The sequence below is a fragment of the Diadema antillarum genome, unplaced genomic scaffold (assembly GCF_040938485.1).
Source record: "Diadema antillarum isolate AM-2024a unplaced genomic scaffold, OU_Dant_1.0 scf00000015, whole genome shotgun sequence".
Lineage (NCBI taxonomy): Eukaryota > Metazoa > Echinodermata > Echinoidea > Diadematoida > Diadematidae > Diadema > Diadema antillarum.
This window is the reverse complement of record NW_027270904.1, coordinates 3,779,905-3,803,121: the sequence shown is the minus strand read 5'-3', so window position 1 is coordinate 3,803,121 and position 23,217 is coordinate 3,779,905. Positions and strand designations below refer to the sequence as shown.

General features: G+C 38.3%; 1 protein-coding gene across 1 annotated transcript in view; it reads left to right on the top strand.

Moving 5' to 3' along the window:
• Positions 1-23,217, top strand: part of LOC139724655 (activating signal cointegrator 1 complex subunit 3-like) — a 106,689-nt gene that overhangs the window by 42,774 nt on the left and 40,698 nt on the right. The window contains exons 11-13 of the mRNA XM_071635788.1: positions 744-968; positions 2,145-2,264; positions 21,747-21,998. Coding sequence (XP_071491889.1) covers positions 744-968; positions 2,145-2,264; positions 21,747-21,998 — 597 coding nt within the window. The remainder of the gene's footprint in view (positions 1-743; positions 969-2,144; positions 2,265-21,746; positions 21,999-23,217) is intronic.

Here is a 23,217-nt window from a genome sequence, read left to right as displayed (position 1 = left end):
TTGAAATAACAAAGATTCATTGCAATTGCGGATTAACGAACCTTCGTACTGAGAACTTTATTTCATTGTCGGATTAACGAACCTTATATATTAACGAGCCTTCGGAATAACGTCACAATGTGCTTTATAACGAACCGTATTTCATTTTTTAATTAACAAACATCTAGGTATATCAGAATTAGTTTGTATGTTTCGTTGTAATAACATTTCGGAGAAAATGAACTTTATTTCATTTCGGATTGACGTAATAACGCAAGTTCTCGTGACACGGGGAGCGAACGCAGAGTGATGAGAAGCGTCCGCCCGTGCAGAGTCGTTCTGTAAATGCTACTTGTTCCCCTATGTATTTTCATAAGCGATCCGCATTATTTTAGTTATCGGAGCCTTTTTTTTTTGCTTGCTTGCTTGCTTGTCAGCCGATGAAACGCGGAAGTGGCACCAGAATATATATATATATATATATATATATATTTTTTTTTTTTTTTTTGGCGCCCGCTTTTACCTTGTACCTTGTGTTCGTCACTTCCGAAGGGTCCTCTAGGGACTGGAAGTACGGTATTCCTAGATCCGCCCCTGTTCTTTGTCAGTGGCGATCAGAAAATGACTTCGTTATAACGAAATTTCGTTATAACCGTGTTCGTTGTAACGGGAGAGCACTGCATTACACATCTTTCCCAAGTAGGCCTACTAGTAGAATAGACATACAAGGATGTTATCATTTTCATTTCATATCGTGCTTTCAGGGCACGAAGTTCTACAATCCGGATACGTCCACACAAGAAGACCTCGGTATTTTGGACGTGCTTCAGATCTTCGGTAGAGCTGGTCGGCCTCAGTTTGATACCTTCGGAGAAGGGTACATTATCACGTCTCGCTCGAAGCTTAGACATTACCTCTTGCTCCTTATGACCCAAGATCCGATCGAGAGCAAGTTCAAGATGAGGCTGGCAGATAATCTCAATGCCGAGGTAAGATAGGCAATATGTAATACAATGCGTATGAAAAAAAGTAATCCAACTTTGGAGGGCTACTATTTCATAATTCTCCAATCGCCAATGCGCAGAAAATTTCTGCGCACGCTGAAGAGCTCTGTCACAGATGCACTGTGGGATTCCTCAGTGCCTTTGTTCGCTTCCGGTTGTCTCACGCGAGTCGCAGTTCCCATACGATTCAATGGAGTTATTTGTCTGCTTTTCCCTTTTTACCCCTTTTTTCTTAGCTACAATTTATCTTGAAAGAGTTGAAAGTTTCTAAGTTTTACTGATTTGCGGTCACTAGAGTCATGGTTCACTACTGCAAGGCATCAATATGCTGGTCACATAATGGAAACGAAGAAGACTTCAACAAAAATACCTCTGGATAAAGACAGAGCGTGATCTGAGTGCATGTGCAGCCAAAACCGGGGCAAGTTTGTCCCATGAGCTATCTTTCCATTGGTACCAAATTATGTTGACAAATGTCATGCATGACTGAGCACATGAACTTTAAAGACAACGATGACAAGTTGCACTTTTTCCAAGTTTGAGTATCACATGGAGGAACAATGAACGTCTCACTGAATGGATGAGATCTGTCAATGAAAGTGGCAAAATAAATAGGCCAGTCTTTACCAATACAGGTTTGTGTTTAGAGTTTGCGTTTAGGGTTTCTCCAAACATTTTATTGTCCATATAACCTTTAACATGTCTACCAGTCCTGTCTGATACCTTCGTAACTTCCAACTTGACAAATCTCAAGTAAGTGCAAAGATTTAAAAATGCATCTTATCTGCATGTAAGGAACGACTAAAAGGGCAAATCGAACTAGTACCCCTGTCAAGACATATGCATTGGTGCAGAGAGTTATTGTTTCGGGTGCACGTCACGAGTTCGACACCAACGAGTCCTACAGCCCATGAGCACGACACCAGCTTTGCTGGTGAATAAGGCCCATGAATCAGACACAAGGCAAACAAGGTCCAGGAGTTCGACACTATCATAAAACAAAAAAGGCCCGCTTGCCTATAGTATCGACATCGTTGACTGTAAGACTCGTAGGCTGTATGACTCATGGACCATTTTTTTCCAATGTCAAACTCATGGGCTGTATGACTCATGGCCACGTCTCAATCTAATGGGATGACCCCATTGTTTCTTGTGCTACAGATTGTGCTTGGCACAGTGAGTAACATGGAGGAGGCTCTACGCTGGCTGAGATACACGTACCTCTACATTCGGATGAGACGCAATCCTGAGGCTTACAAACTTTCATTTGATGATGTCGAGGTAATTTTGACACTTTTTTTTTCATAATAAATAATGAATAATCTGATTGCAGCTGCCCGAATGAACATAGGCTGGTGAATGCGATTCTAGATGTTGGGCTTTATATTCGCATGTTTGGGTACTAGAAAATAATTTTGAACAATCGCCACACCTATACTTAGGCCCTAAAGTAGGCTTGCAGCGTGTAATTCCTTCAGAAACGCATTACAGTCTTGTGGTCTTAAAAATAACGGCTTCAATTAAGGTGTGTGTGTGTGTGTGTGTGTGTGTGTGTGTGTTTTAGTTTATCTCCTTATTGCAACAGAGAAATGAGTGCTCACTCAACTCCCAAATACACGTTTTATCACGTGATAGAAACATAATTGCCTAATAATTGTTTCATTCTTCTTCTTCTTTGTTTTTTTGTAGTTATTGTCACAATTGTAATCGTCACTGCTGTTATCATACTTTATCATCGTCGCAATGATATTACATACATTTTTTTTATTATACGATTCCAATAAATTCATCAATGATCAATATCATAGATATCATAAACTTGTTATTATCATATTCCCGACATTTTCATCGGCCAGCAAGCTCTCTCTTCACGACACGCCATGTCGACGCTAAGACACACACACACACACACACACACACACCACACCCGCACGCACACACACACACACGCACGCACACACGCACACACACGCACACATACACACACACACACACGCACACACACACACACACAGTGGGTATCACGCTCGTTCCGTGTACGTCACGATCAATCTCATGGCATTGTTTATTTTGTTTTATTTTTTTTCTTTCTCGTTTAGTTCAGTAAATATTTTGTTAATTTTTGTACTTTTGTGTAATTTTTTGAGCGCTTTGAATCTATTTTGAAAATTAAATATTGTATTATTAAGTATTCTAAATACTGGTTGTAATTGTTGTCTTTATAGTATTATTATTATCATTATTATTATTATTATTACTATATTATTATTATTATCATCATCATTATCAATTTCACTGTTGTTTCCTTGTGGATGACAGTGGCGTCAGTGACATAATTATAATGGAGCACCCTAAGTATTGAACTTGTGCTGATTTGAAATACATTTTCGGTTCATGAAGAATGTCTGTTGAGGTTTATCTGAAGTTTCATGACTGCGTTTGAGCAGAGCAGCGGAAAATAATATGAGCGGAAAGAAAATACACTATACCCTCGAAGTGGTTTTGTGCCCAATCACGTGAGATCGTGTGAATATCATCATTCCTGCATCAGAGAGGCTGGGGAGAATAGAAGAAACGAATCAAGTTGTTGCAATCTTTTAATGAACAGAAGCTTTGCCATTGTGCAACGCCCATGCCAAATCATCTATTACCGGATTTCCCTAATCGTATTATATTTTGCGGTGCGTTCGAAAAGAGACTTTCAGAAAATGAAGATTGTGTATGTGTCAGGTGCATGGCTTTATTCAGAGCTCTTTGTGCTAGACGCAAATTCACGAACAAGAGGTCCCTGTGTGGTCTAGTTTGAGATACAATAAAGAAGTGTGTGAACAGAAGCGAATGATGTGATAAGCATTACTTCTCCACTGCTTCACGCCGCCAATGCTCGTTTTCTGCAGATATGAAAATTTATCTTGGTGCAAACATTTCTATTAGCTGTTTCCACGTGCAGTTGCAATGCGACAAGATTTCTTACAGCGCCTGCCTTCAGCACGATCACAATATTACGAAGCTGTGATAACGTTACTCAGCGTCCTACCGATTCTCGGTATTTTTTTTTTTTATTTTGTATTGAAGCCTTCTTTAAACAGAGTTATTCTCCATTTGCGCACTGCGGTGTTTACCTAAACGTAACAAACAAGATCAACAGTATATAATATTTCCATTATGTGCCATAAAGTAGATTATTCCCTGTAGTCATACGTTTCGGCTCGAGATGAGCAAACAAACTATGGACATGTAAGGGAAACTTTCTAACCTTTACCATATAGATGAAGATTTAAAGTTTAATGTTTGACCCAATTGACTTCTGCAATGAAAAGATAAGACATGGAATTCCATTGGTTAGAAGTTTGACATGTCTTTACCGTCCGGCCAATCATGAAAGGTATCAAGATCACGTTCGTGTGTCGTGGACCTTGTTTCTGCTTTCGCGTCTACAATGAGGCATTCTACAGAACAGCGGTTGCTCGACAAAGCGTTTTCCGGTTTAAAGCAAGCGCGATCATGTAGGAAATTTCATTCTCGCTATAGACAGAAGTCGCCGTAGTTTTCTGCCTGTGAAAGCTGATGTCACCAAACTCGTCAGCGATCACGGTCTCTTCACAATGTCGCTCGATACGACTACGGAAGTGATCCAAACAGACTTCTACGATGTGGAGCAATCAAATTCAAGCTTTGTCGACGACGCGGTTCAGTCTGTGACAATCAGAGAAGCCTCTTTTGAAGTGCCCTTCTTGGCTAGCATCATACTTATAGGGGTCTTCGGTAACTCGCTAGTCATCGCTGTCTACGGCCAGCGCGCCTTTCGAGCATCGAACGCATCCTTACACATTTTAAACTTGGCTGCGGGTGAGCACATTGATAATAAGATTATATCCACCAATAATGTGTCCTGTTGAAATTAGAGATCTGTGAATGTTCCATGTATTAGGCCAAGAGAGCCTTCTATGCTCTCCGTTTTGTCACTCAACTGGTAGAATTCCCATGAGCATCGTCTAATGTCAATATATCTTAATTAATCTTCCTTCGACTGATGACTGAGTGATAATGCCATCTTAAAGGAATGGTATAGTTTCGGTTGAGTTGGGGTTTTAGGTTATCAATGTGTTTCGATGATGATTTTTTTTTAAAGATAATGAGAAACCTTCCATGAAATATGAAAGAACATTCTAAGAGGAATTTAAAATTTGTTGATATTTGATGAAAATTGGTTTTGAAATGGTTGAGATACCCAAACAAGGCGATCCTAATTAAAGGTGGGACCCACCTCATAATGGATCGCTTTGCTTTACTTTGTTCTTGGACATCTCAGCCATTTCCAAACCGATTTTCATCAGATAATCTCTGAATTCCTGTTAGAATTATTGTATGCTCTTTTTTGATAAAGTGGTTTTTAAGTATCTCGCAAAAGCTGAATCGTCATCTCAACCAATATTATACCATCCCCTTTTAAACAGCTTTTTTGGTTAGTCCGAGATGAATTTATTATGTAAACGATTTTTTAAAAAGATTGCAGCGATATAGCTCTAGATATTTCAGACATTTAATAGCTATAAAATTACATGTATATGAATTGATATAATCATGTTGTTGAAAGATATTATTCTATCAGACCTATTCAACAGGTTACCTTGTAACATTTTTTTTAAATAAAAAGATGTCACAAGGCATATTATGTTCAGAGGCCGTTGTCCAAGTCAAACGTTTGGCTTATTGATAGCGGTCTCCTCCACCTTTACACTTAAAGATCTGAAATGATATTTATGTATAATTTCATATGATTATATATTTGTAATGCGACATTTTGTTTATATTTTCATGACTTGTGATTAATAATATGTTCGATATTGTCATACTTATTTTCTGTTATGTACAAGTGGAGAAATAAAACTTACTGAAACTAGAAACTGAAACAGCGAATGAGTAAGAACTGGCAAGCAAAAGTGATTGATTAACATCAACATTGACGTGGTTTGTTTGCAGGTGATCTGTTCCTGCTTGTCGTCGTGGCGTCCCTACACATCTCCGAATTTTACAAGCAGACATGGTTCATTCTTTGGCGGACCGACGCTCAGTGTGTTCTCCACAGATTTGCCAGGTTCGTCGGCTTTAATCTGACCATTTTTGAGATGATGACCATCGCGATTGACAGGTAAGTGTGCGATCGATAGGGTGGACGGTTGAATAAGTAACCAATATAATTGACTGGTTATGCAAAAATCGATAATTGAGAGAGTGATCGATAGAAATTGACTGATGTAAATGCAGCTGATAAACATAATGCATGCAGGTGACAGAGCAAGATACAAAAATTTGAAAAAAAGAGAGATGGACTCAGCTATGCAGTGTAAAAATCTATGAAACAGAGATCCAATAATGTAATTTCTATCTCAAGTTAGATTGATTTAATCAAAGTTCTTTGCAACTCACAGAAATAAGTTTTGTCTACCACCTGTCAGCGAAACGGAGTCACGTCGTTACATGATTAGCCCTGCAGACGTGAATAGACGGCAGTTAACCCAAATTATAACCTGAATTTAATATCTTTTTATTTAAAATTCGTTCTTCATTATTCTTAATTCAATTTACTTGTTTCGGCAAATTTTTTCGGTCTTTTATGATTGTGTTTAGCTGTTGGTTCACTGGTTAAAATAATTTGATATGGAAAGAACCAATGAAGAAATTGATTAAGCCAGCCATCTCTCGCCTATCAAACATCTCAAGGGTCCCGAACCACAACAAGCAAATTTAAATATTTCAATTCATTTTCATGATCTATAGTATTAAAAAAAAGTAAGATGAAATAGACTCAACACAAAACAGCACAGAAATATTGTTAATTACTGCAACGTTTAGTCAAGAGCAATCTGTTGCACTCGCGTCAAATTCAAAATCGTTTGCGGAGATTCCTTTGGTTTCTTCTTTTTAGAGTGACATGCTTTCGTTGTTTATTAACAAGTTATGGGAAAAGGTCATTGATAACAATTCTTTCAACAAAACGGAGACTGCTATAAAGCGTAGCAGTATATTGATGCTGTTTTCTGTACGATATCCAGTCATGTTGAGAGTAGCCTGGGGCTATAGAATCACTGATTTGACTGATGAATTTCGAAATGTGTTGATGGCATGATAAAAAGACGTCCACCTCTGCTAAACGCAAGTCCTCACTTTGTTCATGGGATATTGAGATAGTAATCGCTGGATAAAGAATGCTCCAACTGTTAGTGATGTCATAGTAGTAGAAAAAATAGAGAAAATAGATATTTCCCCATAGTTGTCCTTTTTTTTTAACATTTGATAATCGAGCACGTGCCTTTTCTCCTTCAGGAGGCAGAGGGAATGATATTATCCTTTATAAGTCAGCAATACGTTGAAGAGGTGTATACTCTTTGCATAAGAAATGAAATTTTGGGGAATTCTTGGATTTAATCAAAACTTCAAAAAATCCTATCATTTGATCGGAATTTATATAATCCACGTTGATTAAATTTGCTGATTACAGTGATAGTGATAATGATGGTATTATGATCTTATTTGCCTGTGAAACCTCTCTAGTCCAATTGCGATTTTTACATCAGTGGCCAGCGTTAATAACATCCCACCTGTTTATTGGTTTTTCTCAAATGAAGGTACATGGCTGTGTGCCATCCGTTGCAGTTCAGAGTCCACTGCACGACCAGGCGGACCAAGCAAAAGATCGCCCTACTTTGGGTGGTCGCTGTGATTGCTGCCATACCAACATGCCTGAACTACGGGGTATGACTTCACAAGCTAGCTTTAGTACTGTCGTGTCTGTATTATACAGAGGAGTTCGCAACGTATGAGATTTATGCGAGAGGTTGTAGGACTAAGTGTGGAGGGGTGCTTACCCCAGGTCATCAGTGCCGTATGAATCTATATGATATCTATCTATCTATATCTATCTATATCTATCTATATAAGAATAGAATATCACGTATTTCATTCTTATGTAGGTTTATATTATCAAAGTTATTTTAATTTCATTCATGAGTCTGATGTAAAGGAACCGAATCAGCCTTCGAGTTGCTGGATTGTTATTCTATTATTTGAACAATAAACCATCTTGAATTGAATTGAATTGAATTGGATTTAATGTATGTGATGCAAAATAATTCTCTCGCCTGAATTAATGCTGTTTTATTCACACATGCAATACATACATATAGCTCGTGTAAGAATGTTCTTATGTCATCTATTTTTCGTGTTTCACAATGCTACATCTCTTGTCAGACAAAGTTCGACGTGACAGCACTCCGCAATACCTACGCCAGTCGGTCGCCATTTGCCTGCCGTACGCTCTCCTATTTTCCAAAATGGTTTGGAGAAGGCAAGATAAGCTACATCAGCATCGTCCTTTTCTTCATCCCGATCACGGTGACGGCTGTCATCTACGTCATCATTATCATTTACGTTCGTCGAAATAATAACCAGTTTGTTAAGGTAAGCATGCACAGAAGTATAACAAAGCGATCCTCTTAAAAGGTGGGTCCCACCTTTTATTAGGATTGCTCTGTTTTAGATATCTCAGCCATTTCAAAACAAATTTTCATCAAATGAACATTGAATCCCTCTTCGAATTACACGCTCTTCCATATTTCATAAGAGGTTTATCTCTCCAAAAAGCAAGTCAGAAACCTGAGGTTAGGTCTCAACCAAACTATGATTATGATCCCTTTAAGCAAAACGGTTAGATATAAATGAGAAAGCGATGTTGGAGATTGCATACCGTCGTCCCAATCTTAATCTGTACCCGCTGACATAGAATCGAAACGGGGTGTCTCCATTTTTTTCACTGCATGAATACTTTTATTTCTATATGTTCATTATATTACACACCAATTGTACGGCATCATGTCATGCAGGAAGGAACCGTTTCTCGAATATTTTTCTTTCACAATATTGCCAACCTTGCCCACAAATGGTTGTCAATCGTAAAATTCAAGCAATTTGTATTTTCTTGTGTCTGCAGGTGTTCTTGTTTTGATGGTTTATTTAGCAAATGTTTAGCAAGCTAGTTTTACAAAGCGTACTGATGAATTTGAGAAATTCGTATTTTGTGGTGTATAAAACTTGCACGGGTCCGGATGTGCATGAAACTTGCCCAGACGTATAATATAAAACAATGAGCAAAATCGGAAAAGAGAACCGAAGAAGTTTCATCTCTACAAGATAGTGAATAAATAAGTGATATTAAACCGATGTTCTACATGGTTTCAAATAGCACTGAGATCGCTTGCAACCTTGTAGGTACGTTGCGATAAGTTTTGTTAAGTTTGATTTTATTTCTGCATTTTCCATTTAAACCGTGCATGAATTACGGTACCTTTATCTTCAACAGAAAACGTACATTATGAGTTTAGAGTACAAAGTATTTGAACAAATGAGCTTCAATGAAATCTAAGAAATCTGCAATGCACTTATTTCCAGTTTGAGAAAGAAAATTTATACCCCCAAAAAAAATGCTGGAGTCTGCCATCGCAGGTGCTTGATAGTGATGGCAGCGGAAGGAAAAAAGACAATGATGTGATAAAGTTATTTCCTCACGACTTTCTTGACAACTCTCCAATGTTTATCATAAAAATCAGGTTTTCTGAAAATAAAGTACCTATATAACCCCTCCCTCTATATTGCCATAATTGCTGCGTTAAGTATTTTTCTCATTCTGTCTATCAAAATGACAATTTGTGAAAGGTTTGTATCCCACACTTGTGGAATCAGTTCCCCCAAAGTATCCGGGAATCACCGTCCTAAGCAGTGTTCCAAAAATCATTGAAGACTTTCCTTTTTAGAAATTGATTGATCAATTACGTATATTTTGTATTTTTCATTTGTTATTTTCCCTATCCCCGTAATGTAGGTTTGTTACTTTCATTTTGTAAAGCGCTGTGATACATATAAATTACTCGATATTTGTCTATAAGAGCGCTATATAAAGGCCTAAGTACTTATATTGTATTAAATTGCATTGAATGCAGATCAGTGTAAAATTGTGAGGCGATAATATCATCACCTCATTTAATTTGTATAATATGTGAATTTCAACATAAAGGCTTTCCTGAGATCATGTGAAACTGTAATATTACTTTGATATTCTTTTTTTTTTTAATATTGTCAGCTTTAACTAAAGGTTCTACAATGTTATTTTTATGAAAAAATAATTCATTTAAAAACAGAATAACATTTCTATCAATTTTAATGACGGTTACAGTTGCTCAAATGTGTTCAATGACATCAGAAGATCACTTAAACAAAAGCAAATTGAGGAATTTTGCTGTTTAAATGCTGAACCCAGGAATCTATATAAAAAACAAAAAAAAATCAAAGGTGCTTTAGACTAAAATTGAAGTGCCGATCATATAATAATGGGCTTGAAGCGGATTATTCATGCGCAATGATGATTGATATGCTGAACAGATATATCTATCAGTCGACATCGTCATTGTCCATCGAGAGTTATGAAGCGTCCCATTGGTCAATCATTCTTGTTTGTCGAATTATGGGGTTACAGGTCAAAGTCCATTTCTGTAAATGCGGTGTTCAAGAATATAAGGAATAGAATCGTTGAAGACATACCATCTGAATGACTACAATGTTTATTGTGACAAAAGTAAACATCAACTGAAATTGACATGACTGAGGTTTGAGTACTTTTTAAGGTTAAAGGGATGGTACAGTATTGGTGGAGATGAGAATTTGGCTTTTAACTTTTTGCGAGATACCAAGAAAACACTTGTGAAATAGTACAGAGCATACCATTTTAAGAGGAATTCAAAGTTCATTTGAATCGTTACATGCTCTTTCATATTTCATAAGAGATTTCTCATTATCTCACCAAAAAAATATTAGAAACCTGAAATTAGGTCTCAACAAAAACTATACGATCCCTTAAAAGGGCAAAGATGAAAACAAATATAATATCATAAAAAATAATGTGATACAATATAACGTAATATAACATGACAAAATTTGATATAATACAATCAAATATAATATGATATTGCATTGCAGCCTTGTGCAGGGGACATAAGGTGGATATAACTGGAGTGAAAAGAAGAGATATATTTCCAGTTCCGTGCATGTGCAAATTAATAGGTTATGGTCACTATAAAAAAAAATGCTATAATAGTGATTCGAATTAATGATGGTTCTCTCATTTGCAACTTTAGATAAATCCATCGGTAATATCGTCTTCTTATTTTTTTTTTTGGCCGTTGTGTTTTATTAAGATCAAAATATGCGTTTCATATTTAAGTATGGACATTCAACTGATATCACACTGCATTGATCTATATAGTTTATCCACATTGAAGTAAATTGCAATGAGATTTAAGGCGATGCCAACATCATGACAGATTTCCAATGAAATACAGTGTTTCACAAAGTGCGTTGTCTGATTATGTGCATCTGTTCATGTGGTTAGATGTCAAGTCAGGAAAACACACGCCGTTCCCACTGGCAGACAGCCAGAGTGCTGTGCGCTGTCTATGTCGTCTACGCCGCCTGCTACGTTCTCCAGGCGACACACATTCTGGTTCAACTCTACGCTCGGTCCCGTGTTTCTCACCACATAAGCAATGCCGGTGAGTTGCTCGAGATTAGATTTTATAACTAAGGAAGGTCATCCATAGAGATTTTTTTTCTTTATTAGATAGACGGCTGGAAGCAGAATAAACAGTTTGAAGAAAAATCAAACTGCAATGTACACTCAAGCTGGGTCCATTTGAGGTTCATAGAAGGTCGTGTAACTGAGTCGTTATACTTGCATAATTACTTTTCTTAGAATATAATTTGGGGAGTCATTTTAAGTTCAAAATCTCGTTCGGATGACATGTTTCCGAAACACTTTTTATTTCAAAGTCTAATCACTGTGTCACTTCATCAAAGTCCAATAGATAATCATTTTAATGAGTGTCGTGCTGTGCGTTCCAAGGTTAGGTCGTATTTTACCGAAAATGAATTTCATGGACCAGATGAAATGATACAAAATAAAACATTAAAACATAAGTCGGATCATAGACCAAACATTTCTTTTTTCGACGCCACCTCAATGACTTGGTAACCATTAGGTTGTTACAAAACTCTTTTAAGTTCGTACACCCTCTCATTATGTTACACACACACAAAGAAAAAACCCGACTTGGTAATACTCGTTCTTACTAAACGCTTCTGACGCATTGATTGAGTCGAATCATGCACTTGGCCCAACTCTTCAAAATTATAAACAACGACGACATTAAGAAAAACAAAAAATTAGCGCCAACAATAAGTGAGAAGTGAGGGTGTTATTATGCCTTCCATTAAATGTACACTTTTATCTTTTGTTTTGTCGTGTTTTCTCGTCTTTTTATCCATCATTATTTCTACCATTATTACCATCATTACTTTCTTCTAACTTTGTGCCCAGCCTATACTGGCTATGTGTTTGCGCAACTTATTTCACCTCACGAAGAAGCCAAGGAATGCACACGATAAATACATAGCACAATTCCCCATGATCGTATTACCTCACGAGGGCATAAGTACAGAAGGGAACATAGATGTTATGACGTAGTCAAGAAGAATAGAATATGAATTAAGTTACTGCCATGTAAGCATTCAAGAAGGGCGTAAAGGAGTTCTTTTTTCTTTTCTTTTGCAGATGTTGGAAAATTGATCAGTCATACTCAACCTCTCCAACAATAATAATATGCTACTCCTATCAGGGCGCGAGCAGGCTTCTAAAAAGCATTAACATTGCGTTGATATTCTTTATCATATATTCCCTACACCCTTTCCTGAAAGTTCTTCTCTCTCCCATCTCTTTGTATATATCTTGGAGGAATTTATTCCTTGATACATGACAGTCGTCGCATGTTTTTATGCCTCCGCCACGAAGTGGTGCCGGAGGCATTATGTTTTCGGGTTGTCCGTCCGTCCGTACGTACGTCCGTACGTACGTCCGTCCGCTTTCGTTTACGCGATAACTTGAGTAATATTGACTGGAATTTTACCAAACTTGGTCCAAGTATAAAGTATGATGGGGCAATTATTTGATAAGTTCTTGGGTGAAATCGGCCAAAGGTCAAAGGTCAAAGGTCAAGGTCAAATCATGAAATTGTATCCGTTTTCGCGATAACTCAAGACTGGATCGAGCAAATTTCACCAAACTTTGTCTGAGGATGATGTATGATAGGACAATTACTTGATTAGTTTTTTAGTGAAATCGGACAGAGGTCAAAGGTCAAAGATCAAGGTGAAATCCTAAAATTTATCTGTTTATGTGATAACTCAAAACTGGATGAAGCAGCTTTCACCAAACTTGGTCCAAGGATGATGTATGATGGGACAATTAGTTGAGAAGATTTTAGTGACATTGGCAAGAGGTCAAAGATTAAAAGGTCAAGGTCAAATGCTAAAAATGTTGCTATTTCCCCCATATCTATGCAATGCCCAAAGGTACCTTTTGAAACTTGGTGTAGACATGTACTACTGCGTAAAGATTCTCCAGATAGAGTTTCATGTCATAAGGTCAAAGATGAAAAGGTCAAAAGGTCAAATTTTACTATTTCCCTCATATACTAGTGTATGCAATGCTTGCATTATTAGTTTTAAAACTTTATACATGTATACATGCATTACCTAATGGAGATTCTCCGGGAAATTTCCAGCCAGAAGGTCAAAGGTTAAGGGTCAAAGGCCAGGTTTCAATGCCCCCCCCCCCAAAAAAAAAAAAAAAAATCTATTTTGTACTGTAATTACACTCTTTCTTCATACCTTGGAAATTACTCAATGCATAAACTTATAAAAGGGTCTGTCAGAATTCAAGTAAAAATTCTCAATTCCCCAAATATGTGTACCTGCACTCTTAGACAATTATAGCAAACCCAGTTCAAGAAAAATGAACATTCAAGACATTTCTGACAAACCTGTCATTTCAGTATTTTGCCAGTTATGTGAAACTGTCATGGATCACACGTTGTGAAGACATTGTACTATACACCTATTGGGAGAATCATGCATTATGGCGGAGGCATCAGTCGCCATAGCGACATTTCTAGTTGGTCATAAAATTCCTTGTTGAGTACAATCTTAATTTGCTAACATTTTACAATCCTTCCAGATGTTGAACTGTTTAAGGTCATCCGATTGTAGATTGCTTGTTGTTCCAAAAACGAAGAAATCATGGGGGATCGGTCATTTGCACATGCTGGACCTTACTTGTGGAACCAGTTGCCTCAAGCTATCCGTTACATTTCGAATGTTGACTCCTTGTCCTCAGGACTCATTTGTTCGTAACCGTTTTCCAGTAGAATTGTATATTATGATATTTTTTTTTAATCATCATTATTGTGTCATTCATTTTCATGTGCGTGTTTGTGTAATGATTTTTGCACTTCATAACTCACTTTTTCTACTGCGCCTTGAGCATGTTAGGTAGGCACCTATGTGGCATTGGCGCATTATAAGTACCCTGTATTATTACTATTATCATTATTATCCTAATCACTTGTATCTGCAGGACTACTTTCACCGCTTGCTAACAGCAGCATGAATCCGATTCTGTACCTGATATTCAACTCTCGATTCCGGTCTGCCGTCTGGTCGCTCTTTGGGCTATCCTGTGGCGAGGGTTCGAATGACAAACGACAAGATGGAAGCAGCACGAATGCCACCAAGATCAGCATTCAGTCGGATTCTATTACCCAAGGGGATTCTGAATACAAGAAGTGATCCAAAAGAACACACCTTTACCGTACATTTATCAATCATGCTGTGAAAGATCCTTAGCGCTTCCTAGGTCAATGCTCATCAGGTTTTAGCACACTCACAAATACATACAATGATAATGGTGCAATATAATCTTACAGATAAAGAAAAGGAATGCTACAAGTAGATTGTATAACACGGGCAGATGTGCTCAGTACGAAAGTATACTCAGTCTCTGCATAATCTTGGGGGATTCGTATTTTTTCTTCGAAGCAGTGTTTCCACGGGAGGACAAGAAAACATGCCCCTTGTACTTTCTTTTAACCTCTATGTCCTTAGCATTGCTTAGTACTTTCTTTGTGTTAACCCATGGTGTGACGTATTCATATTGTTATTTGTTCCCTGGAGCCCGCAGTTATAAACTCAGACTTTGCGGTTCCTTTGTATTTCACATCTTGTTGAAAATAGTCTTTTGTAGATAGAAAATCTCATTTGTAGACACACTTTTTAGTTATAACAATATAACCCACCGTGTATTATCTTTTATATTTTTCTGTATGTTTGATATATGCATCATGTACATATTATGTATTGAGTAAACTGTAGTCTACGTGTTGGTGCAATGAAATAGATAATAGAACAGAACTGAAGCTCATGCTATCAGTACTAACACTTTATTTTGTTCTTGCAAGAACACTTCGATAAAGGGCGAGGAGCTCGAAAATTTGTGTGTCAAACAATAAATTGTTGGTATTGACAGCATAAGTTTGAGTTCTGTTCTATTTCTGTATTATTATTATTATTATTATTATTATTATTATTATATATATATATATATATATATATATATACCTCTACGCCGAGTAAGATATGAAAATGAATGTTCTAGAACTATCCACACAGTTTCGAGTGTAAGGCCGGTGCAGTTTTAGTAATCACTTCACCATTTATACTCCTCTGATGAATGTAATCATTAGCATATGATTAGCTGCTCGCACTATCTAAATGTATACCATGAAGGAATTACTGAAGAGTTTGATAACAGTGCGCTTAGCTTGAAAGGTACATTGTAACAGGCATATTGGTGTCTTCATAAAATATCTTAGTATATTATTGATAGATTAATTGATTAATGTTACTCAAATGTCCATAATAGAAACTCTAGGTATTTTGAATATAACAACATTGTACACACAATAACATTACACAAACTGGATCTGAAACTTAAACACATTGACATAATTATCATAGCATGCCATCACGACGTAATACATCACAATCGTTATATGAGGTATGTGAAGATTATAGAAGATTTACGTGAATGTCTTTAAAATTTCACCTTTGTTAACCAAACAAATAAAGATAACAAATTTAAAAGCGTATTGATATATTCCTAGATGAAGATTGCATCATATGGGAAAATTGTTACCTAAAACAAATGAATTCAAACTTGGTTAAGGAAGAGTTTGCTCTAACACAACACATTGATTCGTAACATAGCTCCTGCAAAGATTAAAATACACCCTTGGGCTTATATATATATATATATATATATATATACATAGGCCAACTAACTATATGTATCATGATGCTTGGCTATTGTCGGTTTGTGATCAAGATGTTTGTGATCAAGATATGATATTGCATGAATAGGATTGTTATCCAAAATAAAAGAATGAAGGTACGCGAGATGTGAATCGTGGATTGTCTTCCTTTTTGTCTTCAATTTCTTCCAGTAGCATCATGGTATGTACTTGTCATTCAACTTGAGCAGGTTGAGCACCCCCCCCCCCTAAAAAAAATGATAATAATCACCCCACATTTAAATGCAACTCTAGCCTTCTGTCCTTATATGAATTTGATATAATTTTTCTTGCTTAGGCAAAATTCATTGCCAAAATGTCGAAAAAATCTTGAATATCATGTCATTTTCTGAATCGTTTCGCGAGCTGATTAGATAATTATCATGTACTAATCATGATTGAATAACATGATATTGTAATCTGAATCATTTCAAATACACACCTTGTTCGTTATGCTGTCAATAACTGATTTCATGTCATTCTGTATCTAAACTTGCTGGTAAGTGTTACGCAGCCCCCCCCCCCCCCACACACACACACACATTATCAGAACGAACTTTTTCTGTGAAAAACGTGAGAGAAACAAAAGCGTGTCAATTTGGACAATATAATTTCCTACTTCGTGGCAAATCTCACTCAGAATGCGAGTAAGATAGAATCCTATGGCGCCACAGACCATTTTAGTACCATCGTGTATAAATGCGCCGGCCTGAAGGATGTGGTCTGCTCGCCCTTATTAAAGGAGAACTCCGGATGGTTTTCAGACTTTTACATTTGAACAGCTGTAAGTTATACCGAGTACAGACTTTCTAGAATTTATAGTGATTGGGTTGAGGAATTAGAATGTTTTCAAAATTTACAACAAATTGCAATGAACGAGGATGATGACATAGCACCCTCACCATAAAAGTGCATGAGTTGGGGCTCAAGGAAGCAGAACAAAAGTAGATGGCATGCACACACTCTACACAGGTGAACTTGCTAAGCGAGTGGTATTGTAATGGAGAAACACTGCTACATATCTGAAATATGTGAGGTTCCTATGCATCAACACGGTTCAGTGTAATTTGTTTGTTTGAAGATTTTTCAGAGTATTGTTTCTCTGCTCAAGGACCGCAAAAAGTCTATGCCATCTATCTATAAAATCTATCCACAAATCTATACACGGATCTGTTGATTTATGTACTACATGATGTGACATTATGAAAATCGTGTGGAATGCCCCTTTAACCCAATTTGTCTGTTCCGACACTGTGTCATGGATCTTTATGCTGTCGTTGTGACGAGGAGGGAAACAAACAGCAAACAAGCAAACAAAGTAGAAAACAAAGTGACAAAGGACACTGGTGTTCCAAATATCAAAGGGTTAAAAACTCGGTTCAGGTACAGAATCTTACAAACATAATGTAATACGTTGTAACGTACACAAAAATGTAAACTGTATATTTAATTTGCAAATGGAGGTACATGCGCTGTACAAATTAACAGCCGTTAACTAATCTTTGCAACAGCAGTGATATCGTTATTTTATCCCGACCTCGAGTCCCCCTAATTAAAAACAAAACAAAACAAAACAAAACAAAACAAAACAAAAACGAAGTCCTCTCTTCTATAATGAAACATTGCACTCTGACTATCGTTTCTTGCATTGTTTGAATTTCACCAGATAATCTGTGGGACGCAAAATGCAGAGATTTTCAGTTTATTGTCCATCGGCATAGTCATTAATGGTTGAGAGATATTAGAAAAGGGTTGCCATTTTTGTACTAGATTCCAGAATCTGTGTGCAAATGTATGCAAATAACTATGCATGCACTATATCTGTATAATTACCAATTAGTCTAATGCACATGTAGTCTAATGTTCACTTGGTCTAATTCAGATGTTTGTCGGCTACCTTTCATAACCGAGTCTTACTATTGCTACAGTATGATGTAAGGTTCAACAAATCAAATTATGTATCAGAGATTCAGAATTATCATTTTCGAGAAAATGATCGTACACCCAGGGGTCGCTTCCATTGTAACATGCATCACATCCGCGCGCGAGAGAGAGAGAGAAGGGGAGAATAAATTCAATGATTCTGAAACCATGGAAACGATGAAGTACAACCTAAAATGCGAGTTTCACTAGTGCTTGAAAGTCTGAATACCAATCACTCTGTGCACAGAGTGGTGCACGTACTTTTTAATCGAACGACGAACGCAGATAAATTCTCGGTGCATGATAAATATGTTCACATTGAGGCGTGGTTAAAAATATATTAAACTGCTTGCTACATTTGGACTTTATAATTTGAAGGCATCAATTTAATGATGTGAACACAGCTGGACCCTCCTTAAGTGCGTTCTATTCCGCGCTTGTACGTAGAAAGGAGGAAGCCAGAACCTTGAAATTGCAAGCTGGAATCCAGAAACGGCATGTGCGTCCAGAGGGGGTTGGAGACAATGGTCATGATGGTGTGAGATGATCGATCGTCCCATAATGCCAACCAGGTCAAAGCGGATTCTTCACAGCCTTACCAGACGGATTCTGCTGACGCGTGTTTTGCAGCGTGGGCCACTATTGTGGTTAAGCTCCAGCGTGGTTGAAACACTTGCTCTTGGGTCGTGGTTACCTGCCACATGCCGGGCATTGTTTCGTTGGACCTGTCGGTGGCATCCCATGCAGTAGCTTCTACTCTGTAACGGTTCTGCTGTAGTCTTGTAAGTAATGTCTTTGATATTCAAGTGCAGCGATTAAAGTTGCGTGAGAAAGGCACGGATGGCATTTGCCTTCTCACCTTACTATGACTATCGACATGCGTGAAGCATTCATATATAGCAAACTATGGATATGCGGAGAGACCGAATCATCCGGCAGATATTAAAGACTTCTTCAAGAACGGTTTCGTGGACGTTGTATAGGACAAGGAGGTTGGTTTTCCTTTTTTTTTTGTAACTCTTATTGCCGGACATTCCTGATATGCATCCACAGGCACGCGCCGACCTTTGAACCGAGAATCCAAATTCCCAGTAGTTGCAGAGCAGCTTTTTGTGTAACACACGTGTGTTATCTACGAAAAGGTGGGTTTTATAGGTCCTGATGCAGTCTGGAAGATCGTTAATGAAGACCAGAAAAAGTGTAGGTTCAAGGACATTTGTGGACCCCAGGTTCCATGTTAGCCTGAGAGCTGATCTTTCCATCTACAGGACTTGCTATATGCGGCCCTCATGGAACCCTTTCCTTCAGTGGAGTATGTGACACCGGACTCCAGAATGCTTCATCTTGTGAAGGAGCATCCTTTGGGACACCTTGCAAAAGGCTTTGGCAAAGTCTAAATGAATAGGGCCTGCTTAGCCCTAGTCTCCAATACCTATGACAAGATTGTTGGCGGTCAAAATGAGTTGGGTATGATAGGACCTTGACTTCCAAAAGCCGTGTTCATGTAGTCGGCCAGAGATATCGGTCTATTGCTATCTAGTGATGATCTGTTACCCTCCCTGAGTAGCGCCTGTCGGAAGATGAGTGCTTTCTCCCATGAAGATGGAATGTTCAGACACTCGGTCAAGTGACGTCTGATACGGGGGGGGGGGCTTTAATGGCAGGGGCTGTTTCTCCTGCAGTTTCTCTCAGGAGCTTGGGGCGACACCATGCAGTTCTGATGACTTGTGTGCATGGGTTCAGGTTCTTGAGCAACTGAATAATTCCACGAGTTTTGATGGCGATCATGTCATTGATTACCGGGTTTGGGGATGGGGGGGGGGGGGGGTTATGGTCCCAGATCAGGTAAGGTTGATGTAGACACGAGTAAGAATTGAAGCCATCTGGCAATTAAGCAGGTTGACCTTGGTATCGGGGTCACAGAACAGCTGACGATCTCTTTCTTCAGAGGAGCAATAAGAGTTTGGTCTCAGCTTTTTTTTCAATCTTGTGCTCGCACATGGTTCGCTGCAGATGATGTCTTCAAGGTATCTGTTGTAAGCCTGAGGACGAGATATCTTAGCTGGTTTCATGACATTTGCTCCAGCCTCAATTCCTCCCATGAAATATTTGCACGCTATTGAGCCAAACATGAATTCTACCCACAAACATAAACCTAGCCCTAATCCTAATCCTCAGATCAAACTAAACCTAAAACAGCCTATCACAGCCCTTTTGGAGAAGATAAGCAATTGTCGCATGGGCAAATGTCGTGTCACCACATCTGAGCTTGCTTGTCTTCCTTATCTCTTCAAGTCCATGTCTTTTTTTCAGTCCTTCTTGCCTTGTATGTTCTGGTTTTCCTGCGACAGATCCTTTTTCTGGACGTGGTGCACCGTGGTTAGCTGTACCCACAGGATTCATGCAACATTAGTTGCATTAATACTTCGGTGATTTCCGTCTATCGATATAACTTATACAAGGCCACTACATTCTTCTGTCGTATGATGCAGTACAACGGAGTGGATGGGCGGTTATAGGCTTATAGGATAATATCTAAGCAGCGGATCCAGTTCAGGGCAGCATCACTTGCTTGGGCATGTTCTTCAAGTCCGCCTGGGAACTTCCGCAGGTGGCAGTCTTCAGGATATCCGCAGTCACACGCCGGGTTAGCCGAGAACCCCCATTTAGACGGTGCCCTGTCCTTACATAGAGAGTTCGGATGCGTTATAGGGCGAGCTACTGTTTCCGAGGGAGGTTGAAGCCCTCTGGCTTTGCTGTCGGGTCAGTGATGGTGTTGCCCGTAACTTGAGTTGTGTTGGACACAGGCATCAGACCTAGTGATGGAAGGGACATCCAGGCTGGATTGTGGGATTTCAGGCGCATTGATGACAGGTTGTTCAGGTCATCGTGGATTGGAAGGTCAGGGTCTGCATTGATGACATTGGCGACGCTTGCATCCTTTTCCTTCCTGCGTAGGGAGGGAGAGTGATGTGTGCCAGTTGAAACAGGCAGCCAGTGAAGGGGGGGGGGGGGGTGGACTTGAGCGTGCCTGAGACTACTCACATTGCCACTGAAGAACACTGACAGGTTTAATTGATTAAATGTGTATTGTTGTTGTTAAAAAAAAAAAAAATCAATGACTGTGCCATTCCTTAACTCATTCATGCAGTTCTCTTACAAAAATGAATAACAAAAAAATGAATTAAACCTCGACAAGCTGTACAGGCAGACAGGGATGGTCAGAGCATTTGAGATCACTGTTTCTTGTCTTCTATGCTGTTTTCTTTTCTTCCAGTGTCAATACAACCATGGCGGTAACTACTCCAACATGCTGAGACTCTGTAATTTGATTCGGATGTCACTCACGACAGAGATATCCTCATATGGCTGTTTTAAAGGAAAGAGTGGATTATACAAATAAATCAGTAAACAGTCTGAAATTTACCTGATCAAAGAATAAGATTAAAAAAAATCTATTAATCTATGAATGTTTAATGATCATAAGGCGGTTGATATTTAAAGCTGCTTCCTTAATGTCGGTCATACGTTTGATCTTTCATGCTTGCAGGATGAGCGGAGATTCGAGGACATCCTCAAAAATCTGGTAACCACATCTGCGCGCTTTCTCCAGAAGGCTAAGATGATAAAGACCGAGAGGGGTATGGAATCCTTCGAGTACACGGAGATCGGACGTATCGCCAGTCACTTCTACGTCACGTGCGGGACCATCCAACATTTCAACCAAAAGATCCCGGAATGTCGCAGCGAGGAGGAAATATTCGCCATGATATGTGGGGCGAATGAGTTTATGCAAGTCAAGGTATAATCAATTAGGTGTTCTTTTAACATCGATTTTTTTTTGTTTCTTACCTTCTCTCCTTTTGCTTTGACGTCAGAACAAGTCAAAGCACCGCACCGTATTTCGTTGTTAAATGAAACCGCTTTACGATAATGACATTGTAATATTGTCAGTGTCATTTATTACGCAATATGACCAGACTATTTCGCGGCTCGCTGATAGTTAAAAAGCATGAAAAATTGAAAGTGTCCACCATTTTTTTTTTTTTTGCCCAGAATACTTTTGTGAATCTAGGACTAAATTTTTGGAACCAATGAAGTGATGATCTAAAAGATACACCGAGTCTTGCTGTATTCAAGAGAAAATTAAAGACAGTTTTGGTTGGTTCTTAAATGATATTCGGATTATATATATATTTTTATTTTGTTTCTAAAACTTCCTGTATGTCAATTATCTTGCCCATGCCAATGAACAGTGTCTGGCAGTGTAGCTCGGCATGTGTTTTGGACCCCTGCCCTGCTTCCTCTCGATAGTCCTCTTCCCCTCCCTTCCCTCCTTTTCTTCTTTTCCTCACATCCTTCCTTCTCCCTCTAACCTGTCCCTTCCCTTTGTCTCATTGTTTGTCTTGTCCTGTCTACGTTCTTGTTTACTGTAAGCGTCTTGGACCTGTGTGTGTGTGTGTGTGTGTGTGTGTGTACCTGTGTGTGTGTGTACCTGTGTGTGTGTTTCCGTACCTTTACATTTATTGTATCGTGGGTTTAATGTATTGAGTGGCCCACATTCATACAAGCTTGTCTTTTACGTGGTTCCCTCTATTCCATTAACGCAATTATTTTGAACAATGAGTTTCAAAATATATGCATTTTTTTTTGTTGTAATACATTGTACGTTTTGTTTTCATTGAATTTGTGCAACAATAAACATGTGTTATTGGAAATAAAATTTCATTTGATTTGAATTGAATTGAATTGAATTTCGCATGTGTTTCAATATGATATATATAGAACTCAAATTTTGGGCCTTATCCCTGCATTGGGTGAGGACGGATTTTATCAAATATCTTTAGGAATTGTTCATTCCTCCGTTCATAAGTCAGGAGCAATTTTGTTCCAACTAAATTAGAATACGAACTTTGTACTTGCAAGCGGCTACATTTCTCATAAAATTGTGTTGTTGCAGCCTTCTTAATTGAAAGAAACGAACACTCGTAGGACACATTTTTATAGAAGCGAATTGACTG